The following is a 24,881-nucleotide window of genomic DNA, read 5'->3' as shown; positions in this document are numbered from 1 at the left end:
GCTGCATCTTCTTCTTCTTCTCCGGAGGTTGGGTCCACAGCTCCCTTCGTCTTCGTCTTCCCGTGACAATATTGTCTCGTATGTGCTGTGATGCCTTTTGTGGAAAGGATGACTGTTTGTAACTGCCACGCCGACATGCGTACACTTTAGGCAAACAAAACACGGTAAAGATATATGCGGGGGAAATAAGAAGTGCATGCATATGACGTGGGAAAACCCGCAACTAAAATATGTTGTTGGCGCGAGAAAAGTGCGAAACGTTGGAGCGAGGCGAGGACATAGAAATGTCACTAACAGGGAGACCTGCTTCCCTGTCACGCGCCCTCCGAATCCCTTCGTACTATCTTGATCACAGTTAGGGTGAACACGGGAGCGCGTGTCATTCCGTGCGCGGGAGCCGCCTGTCGGCGTTCCGGGTAAGTTCGCACGCATGCGCAGTTCGTTTGCAACGAGGCTACGTGATGCGCGTGCGAAGTTACCCGGTACGCCGACAGGCATTTCCCGCGCACGGAATGACACGCGCTCCCGTGTTCACCCTAACTGTGATCAAGATCCAAATTTTTCTATTTCTACTATTCGCCGAGTAGGAAGGCATAGAAACCCTTCCGTGCCTCAAATACCTTCATCGCCTATATCCTGAGCTGTGCCCTCTCTGCGGAGAGGACGGCACCACGTGCCACACACTATGTGGGTGTGCCCCCAAACCCCTTACCCCTAATCACCTCTATTGATCAATGGGAGGCAGCTTTGGGCGGCTCTGACCCACTCGAGCAAAAAGGCCCGTTGGAACGTGCTGCCAAAGTCAATGCTGGGCTTCAACCAGTGAGAAGCACCCGTGTCTAGATGGCATATACTGCAAATACGGTTTATTAAAGCAAAGCTTTACTACTTTAGTCCAGCGGTTTCGCGGAGGATGCGCAGGTTAATCTTGACCGGAGACACACCCCCGGCGACGCACCCCTCGGAGCGCACCGCGTGATTCGCCGGGCCCGCTTTCGGCGCTGCGCACAAGACCCCCTTTTTGGTCGTTCTGCTCAGCTAACGGCCGCGGCCGATCAGCTGATCGGCAGCCGATCACCCCCGCAGCTTCCCATGCATGCGCCACTGGGTCTTCTCGGGCTACGTGACTCGTCTCGCGCCCGGCGAACAGGAACGACGCGTTCGCCGTGAATGAACGCCGCGTTCTCCGGCCCGCCTCCTGTAAGCGTTGCACGGGACCGAACGGCTTTCAGCCGGGGTCGGAAATACAGCTACATCAAATGTTAACCAAGCGAAACCAGAGTAAGCCAAGCTTTTGCTTTGCATATCCAAGGTTAGATAAGCTAAGCGGCAGCCATTTTCCTCCTGCTTCTCACCTATCGGCCGAGAGCGGCTTGAGGCAGGTGGACTTAGGGTGCTCGGGCAGCTGCTCGAGTACGGAGAGGCTGCAGTTTGACCACCAGGTGGTGGTGTTCGCCGTCCGCCAGGGCCCCATCATGTAGCGGTCCAGCGAGCACTCGGCGTTCGTCGGGGGCCCGTCGTGGTAGACGCCCAGGCTGCGCAGTCAGTCACACGCGCGTCAACAAAATTAAAACTTCCGTTGGGGCACTTAAGTATGTTTACGCGCTTTGAAGGCGAAAGCTTTATGGCCTCCAATGGAGATAGTTATCAAATGCTCTTTTACTGTTGCATCGTCTCCGCGCCTTTCAAGTGCAGAGCACTCTAGGCGCTCGCCTTTTCGTCGTAGCTCGCTCGCCGGACCCTAGTAGAGCAACAGGGCGTTCCGTTGTAGCCCTGTCGCCGCGGCGTACCCCACAGGCTTCGAAAGCCAAGCGGTTTGTATAGTCATAAGCGTTCGAAACTCGTGAACCGCTGGCGCTTGTCCTATATCTCCCCGTTGTTTAGAGCAAAAAAAAAAACTGTACGTACATTTGAGGCAAAACATACGTAATTAACCGGCAGCGCCCGCGTTCATTTGGTTAGGAACGCTCGTTAGTTTAGTTTATACAATAGTAAGTTATTTATGCGCTGTAAAATTTCAACTGCCATAATAAACTGAAACTGAAACGGGAACTGAAGCGAAAAAAGCAGCCCCGCAAGAAAACAAAAAACAAAAAAACGGCACGTTCGAAATGACGCAGACCGGCTCCACACTCAAGAAGAAAATCGCTCATTCGAAATACCGCAGAAAGGCTCCATCTACGCAAGAAAAAATGGCGTGTTCGAAATGACACAGAAAGGCTCCAGCCGCACAAGAAAAAAAATAACGCGTTCGAAATGACGCAAAACAGCTCCAGCATACGAAATTAAAGAACAGAACTCCCGCTGGCGCAGTTTCAGACGGGGGCGCGCGAGAACTGCGAAGGCGGAAAATTTGAATTGCATGGGGTGTTAGCAGTGAACGGCTAACGGCAGCACAGCCCATTATGGCGAATCACTGTTCTGCACTTCCGGCAGGTTTCACATTGAGTAAAACGGCTTTAATTTTTTCTTCGCTTTAATTTCTTCGTACTTTACCGCGATTACCGCGACTGGTAGACTGATATTTTTGTTCCTAATAGGTAGACCTCAGCGCATGTTGGTCTGGCAGCGTACTGCAACAAACTTGCTTATACAGTGAGCATCTACAACGCATAGCCGGCACTACTATATGCATTGAGCACAAGACTGTGTCTGCGGAGCGTGTTCGTATGCACCAAATGTTGAAGTATTTGGAGAATAGACCAGTCACTGTTGACCATAGTTTATCTGCATGCGATGTGCTGACCGCAGTCGTTCGTTTCATCGATGAGGATAAAAAGATATAAAAAAAATCACACATCTCCACGTCATCAACGATGCCGAGGGTGCGAAGCACTGGGACGCAAGTTGTGTATTGCTTGTGTGATGAGCGTCATCGTCCGTGCATGCTGATGCACACTGAGTTTTAAATGATGTTGAGGTGCAGTAAATGCACTGTCAATGACAAGAGCCAGGCGAAAGACAATTCGCGTCCCAGTACTTCGCACCCTCGGCATCGTTCACGGCGTCTTTTGTCGCAAATTATCGTGAGATAGTTTAGGGTTTATGCTTTATTTTTGCGTTTTCTACCCTTTGAAATTCGCGCTCCTTGCCACTGCAGTTACCGGCGCTCCCCCCAGATGGCACGCGGATGGTACTACAGTGCGCGCCGCTCTCGATAGATGGCGTACAATGCTGTGCGCACGAGAATGAGTTTGATTTATAAAGGCAAGGGAGAGAAGGACAAGGCGAGCTCATACAGGCCGATTACAGTCACGTCAGTGCTCTATAGATTAGCTATACAAGCCATAAAAGTCGAGTTGTTGAAGTGGGTGGAAAGTAACGGTATTTTAGGGGAACTGCAAAATGGATTTAGGCCGGGTCGACGCTTAGAAGACAATATTTTCGTAATAACCCAGACCATCGAAATTTCGGCAGCACAGGGCAGACCAACATGGCTACTGTTCCTGGACATAAAGGGAGCCTATGACAACGTAGATAGGGGATTGCTGTGGCATATACTGGAAGAAGAGGGGATTGGGTCAGAATTTGTGGGGCTGATAAGGGCAATATATGAGGATAACAAGGCGCATATTACATGGGAAGGACGTACAGCCACAGAGCCCGTGTACATTCGAAGAGGTTTAAAACAGGGGTGCCCCCTTTCGCCATTGCTGTTCACACTGTACATTAGAGGAATGGAAAGACGATTGGAGGAGAGTGGATTAGGCTTTGACTTGTCGTACCGAAGCAATGGAGAGTTGGTGGCGCAACGGATTCCGGGATTGGTGTACGCGGACGATATAGTGTTGCTGGCAGATAATGCGGAAGACCTTCAAAAACTGGCCGACATTTGTGGGGATGAGGCAATGTACCTAGGCCTACATTTTAACCCACAGAAATCTGGAGTCAAGGTGTTCAACGAGGAAGCTCATACAGCACCAATAAGAATTCAACAGGAAGCCATACCATTAGTAAATAAGTACAAATACTTGGGGATCTGGCTTAATGAAGGAAAAGGGTACCTGAATGCCCATGAAGAACACCTCAAACTGAGAGGGAGACGAAATGCAGCAGTAATGAAACATAGAGCACTGTGGGGATACAATAAGTACGAGGTAGTGCGAGGCATCTGGAAAGGGGTAATGGTGCCGGCGCTCACGTTCTCTATTGCCGTATTATGCTTAAAGTCCGATATCCTGTCGGGACTGGAGGTTAACCAAAAGGCAGTCGGCAGATTAGCACTGGGAGCTCACAGTAAGACTACAAATGAGGCGGTACAAGGCGATATGGGTTGGGCTTCATTTGAGGCGAGGGAAGCGCAAAGTAAGATACGATTTGAGGAGCGGCTTAGACATTTAGATGAGAAGAACTGGGCAGCCAGAGTGCACAGGTACATGTACCTTAAAAGTGTGGACACCCAATGGCGGAAGAGGACGCGAAAGCTGGCGACTAAATATACCTTGACCGCGGCAAATAAACAAGGGGGGGGCAGTTAAAAAGCAAGTGAAGGAAACAGAGACGCTCATGTGGAAAGAGAGGATGGAAAAGAAGGGATCGCTGGGAATCTACAAAGCAAGCAAAAAAGAGATCCGGAAAGAGAACTTTTATGACAACAATAAAGGTAGTGCGTTGCTCTTTGAGGCGCGGGCTGGCTGCTTGAGAACTCGAACCTATATGAGCAAATATTCGTCCCAGGATGATACATGTGTTGTATGTGGCAGGGATAAAGAAACAATCGACCACATAGTAATAGGATGCCAAAAGATTCAGCCGGATAGAATTGGGGGGAAAGTCCTACTTCCTGAGGCACTGGCCTTCGCAACAGTGATGGAAGCATTAACTGGTCAGCAGTAGGTATTACTAAGCAGCGGCTAGAGTATTGGTGGAAAAAAAGCAGGGAAGTCGATAAAATAACATCCCAGCCAGGGGTAGCGGCAGGGCAGAATTAAAAAGAAATCCGAGTTGAGGGACTAAATTTAAATTCAAACTACTAAGATAGGCTAGATGGCGCACGCCGTCACCCCGATTCAAAGGGGAGGCCTTTAATCATCATCATCATCATCATCACGTAAAGCCCCTTGCGCATGGACATCGCCAGACATCGGCACGTACATTCCAAGGTCCTAACGGGCTTCGACCTTAATAAAGTTTGCTGTACGTATAGTTTGGCAACCAGGAGCTTTCGACCACCACAAGACTGTTGAGATGCGACGAATAAGTTGGAACCTGGCCAGTGACGCAAGGTCTACGGCCGCAGTTATCACACACACCGTGACATGAATTCAGCCCACGATATACATTTCTTGCAGCTAGGTACCTTGACGTCCTTGGAGAACAGGGTATAATGCAGGGAGAAGGAAGGGGAGACCTTTTGCTATCTACGAGCATGCGCAATTTGAGCTCAGAGATGTCTAGTTTCGCAGACACGGTATCAACGACACGCTGCACGACTACCGCTTTTTATGTGGGCAGCTAATTGACAAGATTCAAAATAGATGTCGAAGCTAACCTAAGTATATTTCGACGACGTGCCTGAATACGAAGAGTTATTGTTTTTCTCGCGTTTCGAGTGTCGTTCGTGTAGCATTTACAGTTATTGTGTTTCAAATGCTTGCTCTAAAGCGTTCCTGATTACAAAAACTCCGCGTGCTCGCGTATAGAGTGCTCGCTTTCCTCAGCGTTCTCTAAGAATCGCAACAGTCAATAATAGATCTGAGCAATTTCTGACTCAACAACGACTGGGTAAACAAAACGAGAAAAAAAGAATTCCCGGCGGGCGACTTGACACGCTTGAGCAACTCACAAACCCTGTAGGCGAACGCACTGGGCTACGCAACTCTCTCCCCATCTCTCCAAAGTATCAAAAAGTATTCAAAAAGTTCCAATAGGCAGCCAAGGGCAGCGCGACAGGTGTAGCCGTGCTTAAAATTATCCAGTGTCTCGAGTGCCGTCTGACGATATTCGAGAGAGAGAGAGTCGCAGCTAGGGAACGGCAAAGACCTTTTATATCCCCTGCAAGCTGCCGAGAGTGACATTTCGTTTGGTAAGCTTGCACTACGCTCGCGCTTCCAGCAGCAATAGACCATTGCTACATTGGTGCTCATTCATTTCCCCTGTTGTTACATAGAGCATGATAATGTTCGATTGTCTGGAAGGGAAAGTGCGGGAGCGGGTACGAAGTTGATGGTAAGTGAAAGAAAAAAAGGTCTGAATTGCATTGACTGTGCATGCAATATCAACAACGGAGGGTCGAACCGTTTCGGCATGAACAGGCAACCGTTATTTCTTTTCTCGGTTCAGTTCCGGTTTTCGGTTCAACACCCTCATATATATATATATATATATATATATATATATATATATATATATATATATATATATATATATATATATATATATATATATATATATATATATATATATATATATATATATATATATATATATATATATATATATATATAAAAGCACAGGCAAACCACGCCTATGGAAAGACCGGGGCGACGATGAGAAGAACGAGGCGCTCTTTGGCGAATTTGGGGCTCGGACAGCACGCTCAGCGACCGTTCTCATCCAGGCCCTGTAAATAAACTCTCACTTCACCGCTTAAACATCTGATCGTCTTCGTAACAATAATTTCGTCCAATGACAGGAACTACACCTGAACAGAGTTCTGGAAAACATTTCGAGTTAACATTGCAGTTACCGGGAACCTGACGGCAGCATAACGCTGATGAAAGCGCGGGAGAGTGATGGCGGCAATTACGGCCCCTGGCGGGGCCATGAAGGCAAAATAAAGTTTGATTTGTTTATGAAAGCGAAGCTTTAGTCTCCTCATTGATGCGTTGTCTGCCAATTCGCCCTGCACTGAAGCCAACTTTCTCTGACGATGATGATGAATGATGGTGGGTGAAGTTAACATCACTAAATAAGCTACGATTAAGAGTACCGCAACTTCGTACACCCGGAAGTGTCTGGGGGCCATTTTGTTTCTGGCTTGCATGTCGCCATCTCTCCCAACGAAACCGCCGCCGGTTGTGACGGGCAGAGTGTAACCGGCCACTCTAGCGTCCGCGCAGCAGGGAGGGAGAGAGAGAGAGAGAGAGAGAGAGAGAGAGAGAGAGAGAGAGAGAGAGAGAGAGAGAGAGAGAGAGAGAGAGACGCCCAGAAACAAAATGGCTGCGCCCATAAGTAAACAAATATCACGTGGTGCCGACCGACCAATGAACATCCTGGCGGCCCATGACAATGAGAGAAAAGAGTGCCGATACTCTAAAACCCTTTATTTGGTGACGCTAGGTGAAGTGAAAGAAGAAACCGCTCCCCGTGGTCGGAGTCGAATCTGGGTCCCTCGCGTTTAGCCGGCGTCTATGCGATTGCTCCATTTCGACGTGGTCGAAGCGGAAGCCAAGCAGCAGGTACCAATTCGCGCCGTACACACCGCAAACCCGAACGTTAGGCCTACGGAGTGCACACCCCAGAGTTGCTGTGGGTATTCTAGAAAAGTGGTGCGTACCTCCAGATTTGCACATACTCGCCGTGGGGGATATTGGCCCACCAAGGAATCAAACACCAGGAAGCTTCGCGTTTAACCATCGTCGTTAGACGGAAGGGTGCATATTTATTTATTTATTTATTTATTTATTTATTTATTTATTTATTTATTTATTTATTTATTTATTTATTTATTTATTTATTTATTTGTTTGTTTGTTTGTTTGTTTGTTTGTTTGTTTGTTTGTTTGTTTGTTTGTTTGTTTATTTATTTGTCTATTTATTTATTAACTTGCTTTAAAAACCTAACAGCCCACTTAGTATACGTGAGGTGGTTACAACAGTAAAGTATCCGGCACAGTACGAAACATTCACCACAAACTTGCGAGTAACAAAACGGAGCGGAGCAACTAATGACGACAAGGTATTTTCGCAATACAAGTTTAAGCGGGGAGACGATAATATAAAAAAGAAAAGTCAACAACTTACTGCACACGCGAACTCTACACACTTGCCATTAAACAAACTTCTTTGTACGGATAACAGTCATACCAATTTTATTAAAAAATGAAAGCCGTTCCACTCAATGTGAAAGCTGTCGGAAGTGCAGAGCAGTGATTCGCCATAATGGGCAGCAGCGCCGTTATCCGCTCACACTGCCAGCTGATGCATTTCAAATTTCCCGCCTTCGCAGTGCTCGCGCACCCCCTGCCTGAAACTACGCCAGCGGGAGTTCTGTTCTTTTTGCGCTTGCTTTAATTCCGTACACTGCAGCTGTTTTGCGTCATTTCGAACGCGTAATTTTTCCCTTGCGCGACTGGAGCCTGTCTGCGTCATTTCGAACGCGTTATTTTTTTCTTATGTGGCTGCATGGTCGCCAGACTTGCCTTGGCGTCGTCAAACTGGTTCTGCGATTTGTGGCCGATCATGATGTCGTCCGCATTTGACACCACCACGCTTGCGTCGCCAGTGACCAGAGAAGGGTTGTACGTGTCAGCGTCATTGTTAGAGTTAAACAACCAGACCTTTCTGCGTCATTGTGAACGCGGCACTTTCTTCTTGAGCGGCTGGAGCCTTTCTGCGTCATTTCGAACGCGCCATTTTTTTCTTTCCCGGCCACTTTTTTCTTACTATTGTAAAAACAAACCCAACGAGCGTTCCTAACTAAATGAACGCGGGGGCTGCCGGTTATATACACAGATTTTGCCTGAAATGTACTTGGCGTTTTCTTTGCGCTAAACAACCGGGAGATGTATGACAAGCGCCAGCGCTTCACGAGGTTCCCACTGTTATGGCTATTTAATCCGTGTGGGTTTTGAAGCCTCAGCGTGACTCCCTGAGCCCCGTACAGACGCCTCTACTTGGGTCCGTTATCTCGCTGCAGCGCCTGATTCCAGCAGTCGCATCGACCGTTAGCGAGATAGGACGACAAGGCAAGCCCGTAAAGTGTTTTGTACTTAAAACTTCGGACAAATATGTTATATAAGGGAAAAGAAGCGACGCAGTTAAAACGCAGTGAATGCTCTTCTCGCCAGGTCCTTATGACGTCACCAGTAATTGTTTGTGCGATTGGCCACCTAAGCCACCACCGAAAAACATGACTGGGAGATAATTTCGGGGCCTCTATCTCCCTTTAATCGTGCCATCCGAAAGCTAACGAGCAGTTAACAGTCTGAGAACTATGTTTTTACTGTTTCCGCTATTGTGTCACTATTGACGTCATGTAGCGGGAAATTTAGGTTGTCCAGTATTTTTTGCGTTTTTTTTCGGCTAAAAACAACTTTTTTGGTGCCTGGAACAACGCCGAGTGACTCACCAAAGAATTTTTAATAGAACAAACTTATATTTGGTCTTCACAGCCCCTTTAACGATTTCGAAGGAAAGGAATTGACGTGCAACAGCTCGAGAGAGTTGCACACGTCCCAGTCAAAAAAAGTAGCGTGGCTTTTTCGGCTATGACAGGATATACGTAGCGTGAGCTAAAGTTCAGCTGGTTATTCTTAGATTTCCTGGTTGTCTAGGATTAGCTGATTATCATGCTTACTGCTGATAAAACGATTGCTATTCCATTCCATTCCATCCCAATCCAATTCATTCCGATGCAATCCAGTTTAATCCAATCCAATCGAATCCAATTCAATCGAATTTAATTCAATCCAGTCCAATCCAATCGCGGCGGCACCGGCTGCGGCGCGCCAGCTGTGTGCCGGAGCCGGTGCCTCGCGCATGCGCATGCGCAGCACGGCTCTCCAGGAGCCGCGTAAACTACTCAACCTCGGCCAGTGTAGCTTACGCTATAAAACACAGCAGAAAATACGACAGCATGGTCCTGTAATGGAATGGGACATTCTGCCGTTTGTACAACAGAAACGTCTGTCATGTGACAGACATTCTGTAGTTTTACAACAGAGATCCCTGTCGCACAACAGACCATCCTGTCGTTTCAAGAGAGATCCCTGTTGTAAGACGGAAATTCCTGTTGTACAACAGAAATTTCTGTTGTTCGACAGGATCTTTTGTTGTGTTTTTTGGCTGGTTACAGGGGAGAGTGGCCGACATTCGTAGGGGCCTTACTTGTGAGCCAGTTCGTGGGCGACGACGTGACTAGCCTGGAGACCGAACGTGGTCATCGGCCTCCGGTGCGGGTTGACGGAGCCGAACTCGACCACGACGTTGTCGAAGTGGCCCGAGCACACGCCGCCTATGTACGCCTTGCCTGCGTCAAACAGGTGAGCCGTCTAATACGCGTGGAGAACTTTGCTTTCGTTTATAACGAATTGGTCGTTATAACGAAATGATAGAGAGCAACCAATTCTACCCTTATAAAACACGAACTTGAATCAGAATGAGTGAGCAAAATGTTTACTGAAACCGAGTAAAAATCAATAAAAAAACAGAAAGGGGGATATTTAAAACTTTGTGTGGTACACGGAAATGTACTAGACGGGGTAAAGCCAAGCTACTGCGTACCTTGCGTCATTAAGACAAGTCATTTCTTAGCAATATTAGGCCAGCAGTTTTAAAAATGGGCATGACCGGTATGTTAAGGAGAGTCTTTCGGTTGTACGGAAGTTGTATGTTATTTTGCCCTCGTGGTTCATTTAGGCGCTTGACGAGCATCAATATACTTCACGAAATCTATTAACATAAGTTCGCAACGCACCTCGCTTTCTGGAGTTGGAACCATGTTCGATAAAAATGTGTTTTATGGTGAAATGAGATTGTTAAATGTAATTTTTTTTCTGTCAAGTGTAACCTAATCCTCTGTGATGACGCGAACAGCACGGCTGCCTCTCAAGGGTTTGACCCCTCACGTGTAACCTGCTCCACTTTACATTTTGTAACTGTTTTGTAGCATTTATATTTCGATTCAATTTATTGTTTGTACGCAATACAGTTGAAATATCAATGTTAAAAAAAACGTTGTCAGCCACTGCCACCTTTTAAGCGAATGACTCCATCGCTATTTAAGAGGATAAGCTACAAACGCCTCTTCGCAATTTATCTCATCGGTGGTTTTAACACTAAAGTGTCTCATTCCGCGATATACAAAGATTTCGCTGATGTCATATCCGTCACGGAAATGACGCCAGCACAATGAAGCAAGCGGCTTGTGAAGGGTGCACCCCTGCACACAGGGTCTTCTTGTGGAGAAGCAACCTTTACTACTAAAGAGTACGTTATACTTAGGGTTGTTCGTTCTCAAGTATTATATTTGAACACGAAAGTGTTTTATGCCGGTATACATCGAGATTTCACTGACGTCATATCCGTCACGGAAATGGCGCGAGTACACCTTTGCCGAAGCGACCCGCCAGCATGACGTCGCTCGCCAAGCACAACCACAAGACAGCCGCCGAGCCGCAAATCATGCGCAGCTGCAGATTTCGCTTTCGTGTTTCACCGATTCCTATGACAGAGGAATCAAACACAGTTTTTTGTTCACTCCGAGGCTACCTACAAACTGGTGATCGATGACTGACGACGCACATCTGACGTGGCTCTCAGCGGTCGCAATCACCCGTGCACCGACAAAATAATTAACAACGGCAACACCTGGGCTTGGAGGATTTTGAAGCTGCTAGACTGTTGCAGCGTAATGTTACGCGATCCATTATATTTCCCCAATCCAAACCTCATCCGTGCCCTTCTTGCTCTAGCCCTAAGATGCCCGTAAGTTATACTAATCGTCCGTCAGCTACGCAGACCCAGAGAAGTAAGCGATTATAAAAGAACACGAGCACTCAACCGTGGACTGAGTACCTATAGCTCTTCGTGAATCCGTCTGCCCAAAGCTTTACGCGTTCAGTTTTTCCAAAAACCTTTTTTTTTTCATTGTGAAGGTTAGGGTAGAACTGTATGACCGTCTAGCAACGACGCTTCGCCCGGTGTTTAAACAGCAGCCGGAGCCGCGAGTCATACTTTAGCCTTACCCAGCACGCTGGGGTCCTTTTTTCCATTGTTGTGAGCGTGAAGGTCCTTTCTGGAAAGAAAAGAAGGGAGAACGACAAGGGTAGGTGTAGGTGAAATCATCGCTTCGCAATAATTCTGTTATTCAGAATACGACCTTCGTCAGAATCAATCAATCAATCAATCAATCAATCAATCAATCAATCAATCAATCAATCAATCAATCAATCAATCAATCAATCAATCAATCAATCAAAACTTTGTTTTGCAAGAATACCGGTATTTTTAGGCTTTTCTATGGCTAAACGCACAAACACACACACACACACACACACACACAAAATACGCACACATGTGACTGCGCAAGAAGCACACCCACCCGCCTCGGTGGCTCAGTGGCTAAGGCGTTGCACTACTGAGCCCGAGGTCGAGGCTTCGATTTCCGGCCGCGGCGGCAGCTTTTCTGATGGAGGTGGAAACCAAAAACGCCTGTGTGTACGAGATTTCGGAGCACGTTAAAGATCCCCAGGTGGTCATAATTATTCCGGAGCCCTCCACTACGGCGCGCCTCATCGCCTGCGTTGCGCCGGTGTGTTAAACCCTACAATCAATCAAGGTGCACACCCCGCTAAAACACACACGCGCACGCACACACACGTCCACACGCACACACAGAAGATTGATCGATCGATCGATCGATCGATCGATCGATCGATTGATTGATTGATTGATTGATTGATTGATTGATTGATTGATTGATTGATTGATTGATTGATTGATCGATTGATCGATTGATCGATCGATCGATGGTAGGGCTTAACGCGCCGACGCAACGCAGGCGATGAGCGGCGCCGTAATGGAGGGCTCCGGAATAATTTTTATTACCTGTGGAACACAAACAGAACACATGCATGTGCACACAGACGTGCACTTGCCCACATTCTCGTGCTTGCGCTCTCATACATATAGGCCCGCACGAACGCATGCAGACGTGCGCGCACGAACAGGCACAGAGTGGATTCACGCGTCCGCACGTCCACTCAAGCATACATACGCGTGCACGCACGCACACAGAGAGAGAGAGAGAGAGAGAGAGAGAGAGAGAGAGAGACGCACGCACGAACGCATGCACAGGCACAGACACAAACACAGGTACGCACAACAAAGTATGCACGCACGTACAAGCACACGTGCACACGCCCAAACATACATACATACATACGTACATACGTACATACATGCATACGTACATACATGCATACATGCATACATGCATACATGCATACATGCATACACGCATACATACATACGTGCGTACATACATACATACATACATACGTGCGTACATACATACATACATACATACATACATACATACATACATACATACATACGTACATACATACGTACATACATACGTACATACATACGTACATACATACATACATACATACATACATACATACATACATACATACATACATACATACATACATACATACATACATACCCTAAGGGCCCGTGGGCATTACATAGGGGGGGACTAAATTATACACAGATAAAATCAGTTCTTGGCAACACAGTTCAATAAATCAACCACATGAACAATAGGAACTACTACACTAAGAAGGAAAAAAAACATTTTAGGCACAAGAAGCGCCGTACAGCGGAAATACAGATGTGAAGCCGTAAAAAAAACATCATAAATATTCATTTTCAAGGAAGGCTAAGAGTGCAGATTGAAACGATGAAGTCTGCGTCAAGATGGCTATGTGGGATGGCAATGAATTCCATTCGGCGATGCTGAGTAGAAGCGGGGAATTTTGATAAGCATTTGTTCTGGCGAATACAGGGTGGACTTTATGCGCATGATCAAGGCGAGATGAAACGTGCGGGGCTGGACGAATGTGAGTGCGTGCCAACGGGTGGGCGCTGTGATACAGAGAGTGGAAGTATGACAGCCTGGAAAATTTTCTGCGCGTGGCAAGGGGTGGAAGGGCAAGAGATTTTTTCAAGGAAGATACACTTTGCTGTCGGGAGTATGATGATAAAATGAACCTTGCAGCTTTATTTTGAACGGGCTCTAGTAAGTTTGTAAGATAAAGATGGTGGGGGTGCCATATTATTGACGCATACTCTAATGAAGGTCTAATTAGCGAAAGATAAGCGTGAAGCCTGGTGTCAGAGTTAGCCTGCCGTAATCGATGCTTTAGGAGGCCAAGTTTTTTCAGCGCTCTGGTAATGATAAATTCGACGTGAGAGTCCCAAGTCAGCTTTGCATTAAGAAAAACTCCTAAATATTTAAATGAGGAAACTGGTTCAACTTGCGTATGATTAATTATGTAACTATTAGGGGATTGATCAGTACTTGTAGAAAATTTTACATATTTTGTCTTATCTGTATTAATTTCCATTTGCCATGTACGACACCAATTTGTTAACTTTGTTAGATCAGATTGTAAAGTAGCAACATCATCCGGATTAGCTATTGTTCTGTAAACCACACAGTCGTCCACATGCGCGTGAACACACACGCGCCCGCGCCGACACATACATATACGCACGTACCACGCTCACACGCGCGCGCGCACGCACAGGCACACACACGTACGCCCGCACATGTACCCATGCACGCACACACAAACACACACGCACGCACGCACGCACGAACGCACACACAGACACAGGCACACACACGCGCGAACACACACGTGAACGCGCGCGCACGCACAAGCACACATGCGCGTGAACACACGCGTGCACAGGCCCACACACACCCATACGTACAGTCAGTGACTTAATTTTTCAGACCACGCGAGCGCGTGGCAAAAGCCACCGATGCGCGCTCTGGAGGCCCGACGCCTGTTTTCGAGACCGACGCGGCGCGCATGTGCGTCCTTTTTTACTCGCAGGCACGCCGATTGGCTCGCTTCCTGCAGCGGTGCTGCAATGGTCACTCAAGCACCGCATAGCGACGCCTTTGTAACATTACTTTCTTCCCGATGGCACATTTGGGGCCCAACGTGACGATTGCGAGGGCTTTGGCGCAAGTGCTGCTCGCGTCCTGATAAACACTTGCGCGGAATGTTTTCTTTGTTTGTTTTGTGCTTTATCGTGTATAGACGATGAGACTAGCGGCTTGCGAACGGCGTCCCCGAATGAAGCGCGTACGAAGCACAGTCTCACGGTACCGCTCTACCGACGACCAAATGCCAGCTGTATGAATAGCGAACCTTTATTCACCTTTTTTATTTTGTAATTTATCCACTGAAGATGTATTTCAGCTCGCTCTCCCCTGCCCATAAAGTAGGCGATTTGCAAGTTTGATAAAAGAAATTATTTCGGTGTTGTTGCTGCCTACCTCATTACTTAAAAATGATAGAAATGCGTACCCATATAAATCGTCTGTTCGCTCTGGGCGTCGGCATTATTCAAAACGACACCTCGGGTTCTCATCGAGGAACGCCATAACATTATTCACTACTTCTCGCCGTGATATTAATCGCTACTTAGAGCCTTCCGAATGCTTTTTCCACTAATGAACGGGTGTTCAACCACTGAAAAACAATCAGCTCCGGTTTCGTTGTTGACCTTGTCCTTCCGCTCCGCTGGGCATCTGCAAGGTGGCCCTTTTCTGATGGGGGCAAAAAGTGAAAAGGCTCAAGTGTATTCGGGATTTCGGCGCATGTTACACATCCTCAGATAATCAAATTTAATCCGGTACTTTCAACTACGGCGCGCCTAATCGCCTGTGTAGCATCCGCGCGTTAAAACCTCATAATAAAACAATGCAAGCCGACCTTGAAAAAGTGCTCCGGCCTTGGAGCAATTCATCCCCGTAGGCACGAATTCGTCGCCTAACAGCACCTCTTGGCCTAGTAGTAAGCCGGCAAATGTCCCTTTCAAAAACGGGTTCTCAAAAGTAGCGAATAATTTTACGGCATTCAATGGGAACCCGAGGTGCAATTTTTACGAATGCGACGGGTAGAGCGAACAGACAATTTATATGGGTATACGCATTTCTATCATTTTTAAGTAATGAAGAAGGCAGCAAAAACACCGAAATAATTTCTTTTATCAAACTTGCAAATCGCCTACTTTATGGGCAGTGGAGAGCGAACTGAAATATATATTCAGTGGACAAATTACAAAATAAACAAGGTGAATAAAGGTTCGCTATTCATACAGTCGTCGGTAGCGTGGTACCGTAAGACTGTTCTTCGTACGCGCTTCATTCGGGGACGCCGTTCGCAAGCCGCTAGTCTCATTCTCTATGAACGATAAAGCACAAAACAAAACAAACAAAACCTTACGCGCAGGTGTTTATCAGGACGCGAGGAGCACTTGCGCCAAAGCCCGCACAATCGTCACATCAGTCCCCAAATGTGCCATCGGGAAGAAAGGAATGCTACAAAGGCGTCGCTATGCGGTGCTTGCACAGAACAGGGTGCTTGAGTGACCATTGCAGCACCGCTGTAGGAAGCGAGAAAATCGGCGTGCCTGCGAGTAAAACAGGACGCGCATGCGCGCCGCGCCGGTCTCGACAACAGGCGCTGGGCCTCCGGCGCGCTTCGGTGGCTTTTGCCACGCGCTCTCGTGGTCTGCAAAATTAAGTCCCCGACTGTACGTACGCACGCTCAAACGCACACGCATGCACAGGCACACAAACGTACGGGCGTACACAAAGCACATATGCGCGTGCACTCGCATAAACACACGCACGCACGCACGACACATGCGTGTGCGTCTCGGGGTCGGGGGTGTTCACCCGCAAGCCACATGTTTGCGCGTACCCATACATTTCCATGAATCTGCCTCTACAATTTTCCGAAATTCATATGATCTCTTGACTTGCCGAAGCCGCATCTGGGTAACACCGTAGTGGATGGCCTAGATTTATTTTGACCACACGGTGATCTCTAACGCGCGCCGAAATTTCGCCACTCCTGCTCTTCAGCATTTTGTCCGAACAAAAACAAAATTGGCCGCATATCTGCTACTTCCGTTGCAAATGTCGACAAAATACGATAGGCTTTCGTCGACATTTGTCGAGTAAAAGCCTCCCTTCACTTTCCCGCTCACCGCCCATGCTGTTACTCTTCCGTCGCGCTCCTAGCAAGGTAAACACTCCAGAGGTTCGCTCAAATCAATTTAAATTTCCCGCGGTCCCCTGGTCGAGGCCGGGTGCCTCGATGCCAGCGCTGCCGTACGGCGGAGACGCGCGAGAATCGAGGCACCCTACTTCAACGTTTATAGAACCACGTTGCCCTGTTCCGCGTGCGTACCAAGCGGAACATGAAACCTGTCGAGTGGAACCTTTCGTAACTGTTGCCGTTTGATTTCATAAAATGCCGCCAGAAGCTATAGTGGCGCAAGCGACAGCAGGCGACAGAGTGAATACAGTGGATGTAGTATTTTATTTGCTATCGCAAAAATCAAGCAGCCATGATTTTTTTATAAAGGAACACTGCAAATATCACTTATGTATTGATTTTCTGCCTCATATTTGCGTAATGTTTTGTTATTCTTCAACAACGTTGAAAAGAAGAACAATGCCACGGGACTTGAACGTTCAGATGTGGCTGTGGGTATATAAGACTAATACGCAGTTTGTTTCACTTTGGCCGGGTGGCTGAATCGAGTCATAGACAGACGGACAGACAGACAGACAGACAGACAGACAGACAAAAATTTCTGCGTTCAGGTAGCTCAAGAAAGACTATCGTCTTTAAAACTGGCTGGCGCCGCATTTTTTCAAAGTGCTACGAGTTGTGCCGCGCCTCCGCCAGATGGCGCCACGGGTCCCGCGACCGAGAGAAGACGCAGTGAAACATCCCCCTCGCGAGGGGCACGATCAAATGCAGAGCATTTCCGGGGGCGCATGACGTTAAGTAGTTTGCGTTACGTTAATGTTGTTGCACTTGTGGCAACTGCTGACGAGAGAGCGCTCGTCAGCAGTAATTTGAATGAGTCAACGATATAAGGCGCGTTCGTAGTGTACCTCCGTTCCGAGCGGCTGTGTTTCTCTATGCTCTCAGCTGGAAACAGCGCATCGGCCACTGGCCGAGGTACTACTTCGTCCGGAACTAACATGGATACGTACAAGATCATCCTTCCCCGTCTGCCAACCGGTAATGTTGTCTTGAACACTGTCTTCCTGCATGCGGACTTGAAAGGCCGGCCATACCGTGCTCCCGATTTTAGGGATGCTCTGGCTCGCGTGATCAACCTCCGCGACGTCTTGTGTATAGGGCAATACCAAATGAGCCACGTGTGGATGGTTACTTGCGTCTCGAGCGCCGTCAAGCAGAAGCTAGTCCAGCTCGAGAAGTTCATCGTCAAAGGATTGCAGTGTATGGTGTTTGACCCGGATACAAAGAATGTTAGGATGAAGCTACTTTGGGTGCCGCGTCACATGGAAAACCGTAGAGTAACAGAAGCGCTCGAACCATTTGGAACCACCCAATCCATTACCAGAGAAATGTGGCGGTGTCCGGGAATGGACCATATGGAGACTGGAGCTCGCGAGGTGTCCCTTACACTAAAGGATGGAGTATCGGTCTCTGATGTGCCGCATATGATGGACATTTATGGGAGCCAGTGTCTTGTACTGATTCCTGGAAGGCCACCTCTTTGTTTGCGGTGCAGCAGGATTGGGCACGTGCGACGGCAGTGCCGAACACCCCGGTGCAACGAGTGTCGACGATATGGTCATACCGCAGAAAGGTGCGTCATGACGTACGCAGACAAGCTTCGGCATGGCCAAGAATCAACTACTGAAGATGACGTCTCCGCTCATGTCATGGATGTGACGGAGGTCGTTGACGCATCAGGTGAAGTTGGCCAGTCGGTGCTATCGGAAAATCCGGAGGCTGGGCCTCAAGATTCTTCGTCGGTGGATCGCAGGGAACTGGAGCCCTCCCCTGTGCCACCTGATCGTGAGCGGCAGGATGATTCCCAGTCTAGTAAGCAGAACCGAGAAGAGGAAATGGACACGCATTCGACAGCTTCGAATGACGCTTCAGGGGAGGTTCATGCTGCGGTACCTTTACCTGCCAGCGATGATGACAGCAGTGATGTCTCGTGCGGAGAAGGTGGAGATGAAAGTTCCGTCACCTTGCCGTCCGCATCCTGGGCGGATGCTGTGGCTCTACCAGATGATGTTCCGGGTGGTAACAGCGAATCGGTGAAGAGGCCAGCTCCTGTCGATGGCGAGGACAAGTCATCGAGCGCTGGCAAAAAGCAAGCGTCCAATGCTCAAGATTCTTCCGACATGGCTGTGGTGACTAGTGGTCTTGTGACGCGGGCTGGCTCCAAAAAGTCAGGAAAATCACTGTCATCCAAGACCACCCGCAAGGGTGGCACATCTGGAGGTGAAAAGGTCGCTTAAGAAGCTCCAACAAAATGGCAAGTGTCATAGCATTTCACGCGGCCACACTTAACGTGAGAGGTCTAAGAAACAGGAGAACGCAATACCAGCTTTTACGCCTCCTTAAACGGATGGGCGTGGACATTGCGGCCATCCAGGAGACAAAGCTCTGCAGTGATGAGGACACGGCGGCTGCATTAGAACCCTTTTTAGAACATTACAACGTATGTGTTAGTCCCTCTGCAGGCTTGTCTGGTGGATGTTTTTTGGTTATTAGCAAGAAAGTTGAGTTTTCCAGTCTCTGATTGATTGATTGTAGGGTTTAACGCGCCGACGCAACGCAGGCGATGAGGCGCGCCGTAGTGGAGGGCTCCGGATTAATTTTGACCACCTGGGGATCTTTATCGTGCGCCGAAATCTCGTACACACGGGCGTTTTTGCTTTTCGCCTCCATCAGAAAAGCGGCCGCCGCGGCCGGGAATCGAACCCGCGGCCTAGTTTTCCAGTCTCTCCTGTAGTATAGATGATGCTGGGCGTTTTATTTGCTGTGACCTTGTTATGGTAGGAGTTGAATGGCGTATCATATGCATTTATGCTCCAGTGAATTGTCGGGAACGTAACTCCTTTTTTATGTCACTGGGGAATTTTCTACGCACACAACGGACAATCCTCCTCATGGGGGATTTTAATTGTGTCTGCTGTGAGCAAGACCGATCTAGACCACGTTCACAATACGACCAAAGTGCAGCCACCCTGTCTGATTTAGTGCATGATAATGGTCTTGTTGATGTTGGTCAGGTAAAAGGGAGTACCATGCACTTTACTCACTTTCAGAGCAATTCGAATGCCCGTCTTGACCGCATATACATTTCAGCAGAAGAGATGCCTAGCATTTCTGACTATATTGTACGCCCGATCTTCTTCACAGACCACTGCATGGTATCTGTTTGCTTAGGACGTTCAAGACCGCGTAGCGTGCTGCCTCAATGGGATCTGTGGAAGCTTAATACCTCTTTATTGGCCGATGGAATATTTTGTAAACGTATATCCGATTGCTTGACTAGTATTCTTGAAACACACAGTCTTTCTTTATATCAGAAATGGGATTTATTCAAACAGGAGGTAAGGGATTGCGCAATAGAAGAGTCCGCACGCCTTTCGTTTTTAAAACGTTTTTATGTACGGGAACTAACTCGTACATTGGTAGGGCTTCATGAACTCGAAGCGGTCAGTCCGGGATCGGGTGTAGAGGAAATTGGCATTGTTAAGGCACAACTTCAGCAATATGTTACCGAAAAATACCATGGCGCTCTAATTCGGTCGAGAACTGAAAAATTCTTTGATAGTTACCCCACTCGTCGTTCACTAAATGATGAGCGGGAGTCAGCACTTGCGAAGGAGGTAATCGAAATTCAACATAACGGTATTAAGTACACTGAAGCAGCTGGAATTGCTAGTGCTTTCCATGACCACTACAGCACGCTATTTGCGGGGTCAAGTCTATTAGCTCGGGGGCAAGAATTTAGTTCTCTCATTGATTTACTGCCAAAGCTGACAGACGATGAGTGCGCTCTGGTTTCTGGGCCTATTACACTCGAAGAAGTTAAGGCTGCCATCTCTGACCTCAAGACAAACAAGACCCCGGGGCCCGATGGTTTGAGCGGAGAGTTTTATCAAAAGTTCTCTGCTATCCTTGCTCCCGTTCTGTTAGACATATTCACAGCAGCATACGACCATGATGTTTTGCCGCCAACCTTTTATTTAGGACACACAGTTTTAATTCCGAAAACGCACGATGAACAAAAGCTGAAATCAGTTGACGGCTATCGGCCAATATCTCTCTGCAATGTAGATTATAAAATTTTCGCAAAAATTTTATCTAGGCGCCTTCAACTTGTCATCACTAGTTTAGTAGGACCTCACCAAACTTGCGGTATTAGAGGTAGGAGCATTCAAACAAACATACATGTTGCCCGTTCAATATTGGAGTGTGTGTCTGATTCGGCAGAGCAGGTGGCCCTTATCCAAATTGACCTTTCAAAGGCATTTGATCGCGTTTCTCATGATTTTCTATTCGCACTATTGGCAGAGGTAAATTTAGGGGATGTGTTGTTAAAAGGCATTCAGCTTTGTTACAAACAGTGCACCACACAACTGGTCGTCAACCGCGTTCTGTCTAAGCCAGTTTCGATTAAGTCGTCTGTTAGACAGGGCTGCCCCCTTTCACCCTTGTTGTTTGCCATATATCTCGAACCTCTGTGCCTTAGTATTCAGCAGAGTGAAAGAGTACGGGGCTTTTCATCGCTATCCTGTGAGGTTAAGGTCCTTGCTTACGCGGATGACATTGCCTATTTTTGTTCTGATAAAAAAAGCGTTCAAGAAGCCCTTAATCTCACCAGGCAGTTTTGTGACGCGTCTGGAGCAGCTGTGAATATGGAAAAAACAAAGGGATTTTGGTTTGGTGAATGGGGTGCCAAACCGTCCTTATTTGGTGGCATTACTTAGGATAAGGACGCACTTCAATACTTAGGTGTACCCTTGCACCAAATACGAAACACCGGGCCTCATTGGTCATTGGCACTCCAAAAAGTCAAGCGAGCCTCTCAGGCATGGATGGGGCGAGAACTTTCTGTGTTTGCGCGTGCGCACGTTTGTAATGTCTTCCTTGTCGCAAAGCTTGTTTATGTGCTGCAAGTACTCCACTGTGCGCGTTCTAAAGTACAAGCTCTACATAGAGTTTTTGCGACATTTGTGTGGGGGTCCCAATGGGAACCTATGCGTAGGGACAATTTGTTTCTTCCATTAGTGTCTGGGGGTGCTGGGCTGATACATTTGTTTGTACACCAGCTTGTATCTAGGTTTTTCTTCTATAAGGTGACGCATCATCCACTTCTGCTCAACGTTATTCAACAGCGCATAAGTTTTCATTTACCGTTTTTGCTTGTCTCCACTGGTGAAGTCAGTACGAAGCCGCCATGGGGGTTTTTAAAGGAGGTGGTCGACACCTTCAATTTCCTTACTGCGAGGTTTTCCCTGCAATATCTGTTTACCCTTTCCAGGAAGGCTTTGACGAACACTTTATTAGAGAGTCTGTTCCCAGTGCCGGTTTATCGCCAGCCTTACATTGGCCACCATAAGGACAGTGTTTTGAAGCGGGTCACACGTATGTGTCTTCCTCCAAATGCAAAAACGTTTTTCTTTAAGCTGCATACATCAACACTACCAGTGAAAACATGGTTGCGCGAGAAAGGAATGTCTATTCCTTGGTCTGACAATTGCCGTTTATGCAATCAACCTGAAACCATTGATCATTGTTTTGTTTTGTGCCGGGATGCGGTGTTTTTCTGGGATGTGTTGCAACGAACTCTTAAAAAGGACATAGACATTACCCCTTATACAATTCGGTTCTTGCCTTTTAGAGATGTTACTGGAGTGCCCTATGATATATTTGTTGTGATCGGATTGTATAGCTTGTGGAAGTGCCGCATGACGGACAGGCACGCGGAACCCCCTCGCCCAACGAAGTCCATTTTTCGGGAGCAAAATGCGTTGGTGCGGAGCATTTATGCGGCGCAAAGTAACCCACCAGAATGGCTGCATCTGTTGGACGCGTGCGTCTGCCTGCCAGAGTTTTAACGAACGGCTAATTTTAGCTGCTGTGATATGCATCTTCTTGGATGACTCATAACTTTTGTAGGCTGTATTAAGGGTAGTTTTCCATGCAGTAAAGAAAAAAAAAACACCTTTCTGTGTCGGCTTTGTGGCGCAGTGGGTAGAGCACTATGTACATTGCGTTCCGCCCGCAGGGTCGAGGGATCGAAACCGGGCACCGGATAGTATTTTTTTTTTATATAGTAGGGACAATGACGGTGCGGACTACGGACGTCAACGCGGGTGACATCGTGAGTTACTGAAATGCTCTGCATTTAAAAAAAACACCAACACCCCTTTGCGCGCGTATGTGGGCAATGTAATAAATACGCCATCGCATTGTCGCAGCCCCCTGCGCCCGGCAAACGTACCCCGTGAGCAGCAGAGCGACGTCCCAGTGTCCCTGCTCGCCGTCGGGAGCGTTCCTGTCGCCCGTGAAGTTGGCGAAACCCTTGAGGAGCTCGTCCGCCTCCGAGGACCTCATGAGCTCGTTCTGCGTGCAGGCATGAATCAGCAGCACCTCACATGACATTATAAAGCATTAGCATACCGTGTGTACTGTGTACTGAACAAATGCCTTGATGAAATACAAACAGGCACTTGCTTTGTCAAAAATAAACAAGTAAAGACGTTTCGGGGCCCCTACGGGCCCCTTGTTCACAATGAATAGGGGTGTGAAGGGCGCCACTATTTATATAAGTTCGGTGGCGCAGAGTGCGCATGTATATCTCGGGAGATTACCCCGCGACCGGTTAATCGTGTTTTTAGTTGTTTGAATATGTACTGATTCTAGAAGTAGTCGTGTCGACAGGCGCTTCTCTGATGCGATTATGCTTGCGGAATCCCAATCGATGATGTGGTTAGAAGCCAGGGGATGATCCGCCAAGGCATTCGAGCTTGCATTGCCTTTTTTGACATCGTTCTGGTGCTGTTGAATTCACCTTTATTTGTTTACTTGTTTTTGACAAGGCAAGTGCCTGTTGGTATTTCATCTATGAATCTCCCTCGCCTGACGAGTTTTCGTCGAACCTTGGACTATGAACAAATGGCTGTTCAGCGGTGATCTACGCCGCAGGAAAGGCCGTCGGGAGAGAGGGTGAGAAGGGTCGGAGAACTCCGCCGCCGCCGGAAGCCGAAAGACCTATACTCGGGAACAAGTTAAGAACGGCAATAGCTCATGTACGGTATCACTCCGCCTAAGCGACGGACCCGGATGTCAACGGGCGCGCGCGTTTTGAAAGGAGAGCCTATGGATGCGCGATATCGTCCACCTTTCCTCACGTAGTTTGTCTGTCGTCGCCGCAGTAGTCTTGTTTATAAGCATATGAAGCCCAAAAAAATCACGAAAACGGCTCGGGCCATTTTCAAAATAGTCCCAGCAACGAACTACTTGCGCCGCATGGAGTAACATCCGGCTGCGGTGAGGAGGCACAGCGGCAACCGGCTTGTAATAGTAAACCGGCTTGTAATAGTAAACACGGAAAGCAAGTGTGACGGACAAATAACGTGGGAAAGCGGTAACAGGCAGTCCAGCATAGACTACGGTTTAGTATCCGAGACAGTATACGGCAGGCTGCGGGAAATGAGGATAGATGAAAATGGAACAGACAGCTTAGGAAGCGACCACAAGCGGTTTAGCTTGCACTTTGGAGGCGCAACCCGGACAAATGCAGAAATAGGTACAATAGGAGGAAATAATTTGAATAATGAGCAGTTAAAGATCATCGCTGATAGATTGGAAGATGAAATCAAAAAATACCCATGCAAAAATTGGGATTACGATGAAATAATTGCGTTCATAAAGGGTAAGATTAATGAAGAAAAGGAACGAAACCGATGGAAAGGGAAGAGAAAGCCGAGAAGCTGGTGGAATTAGGAAATAAAAGAGGCTATCGACCAGCGAAGAAAGGCGTCGAGAGAACATAGAGAAGCAAAAAGAACTAGTATGGAACCGGAGGTAGTGAAGGAAAAGTGGG

The 24,881-nt window shown here is 47.6% G+C and overlaps 2 protein-coding genes across 2 annotated transcripts in view; one reads left to right on the top strand and one right to left on the bottom strand.

Moving 5' to 3' along the window:
- Positions 1-24,881, bottom strand: part of LOC144144211 (A disintegrin and metalloproteinase with thrombospondin motifs 18-like) — a gene marked incomplete at its 3' end in the record, with an annotated part of 34,597 nt that overhangs the window by 4,217 nt on the left and 5,499 nt on the right. The window contains exons 3-6 of the mRNA XM_077675583.1: positions 23,277-23,398; positions 11,909-11,958; positions 10,050-10,191; positions 1,356-1,535 (exon numbers count right to left, since the gene is read on the bottom strand). Coding sequence (XP_077531709.1) covers positions 1,356-1,535; positions 10,050-10,191; positions 11,909-11,958; positions 23,277-23,398 — 494 coding nt within the window. The remainder of the gene's footprint in view (positions 1-1,355; positions 1,536-10,049; positions 10,192-11,908; positions 11,959-23,276; positions 23,399-24,881) is intronic.
- Positions 17,764-19,275, top strand: LOC144144209 (uncharacterized). The gene has a single exon (XM_077675581.1). It carries the CDS (start codon positions 17,914-17,916, stop codon positions 19,273-19,275), a length of 1,362 nt encoding a protein of 453 aa, XP_077531707.1. The 5' UTR covers positions 17,764-17,913.

Source organism: Haemaphysalis longicornis, unplaced genomic scaffold, assembly GCF_048455015.1.
Source record: "Haemaphysalis longicornis isolate Haplotype H1 unplaced genomic scaffold, Haemaphysalis longicornis Haplotype H1 scaffold_668, whole genome shotgun sequence".
Classification (NCBI taxonomy): domain Eukaryota; kingdom Metazoa; phylum Arthropoda; class Arachnida; order Ixodida; family Ixodidae; genus Haemaphysalis; species Haemaphysalis longicornis.
Note: the sequence above shows the minus strand (reverse complement) of the source record. Positions and strands in the feature narration are given on the sequence as shown.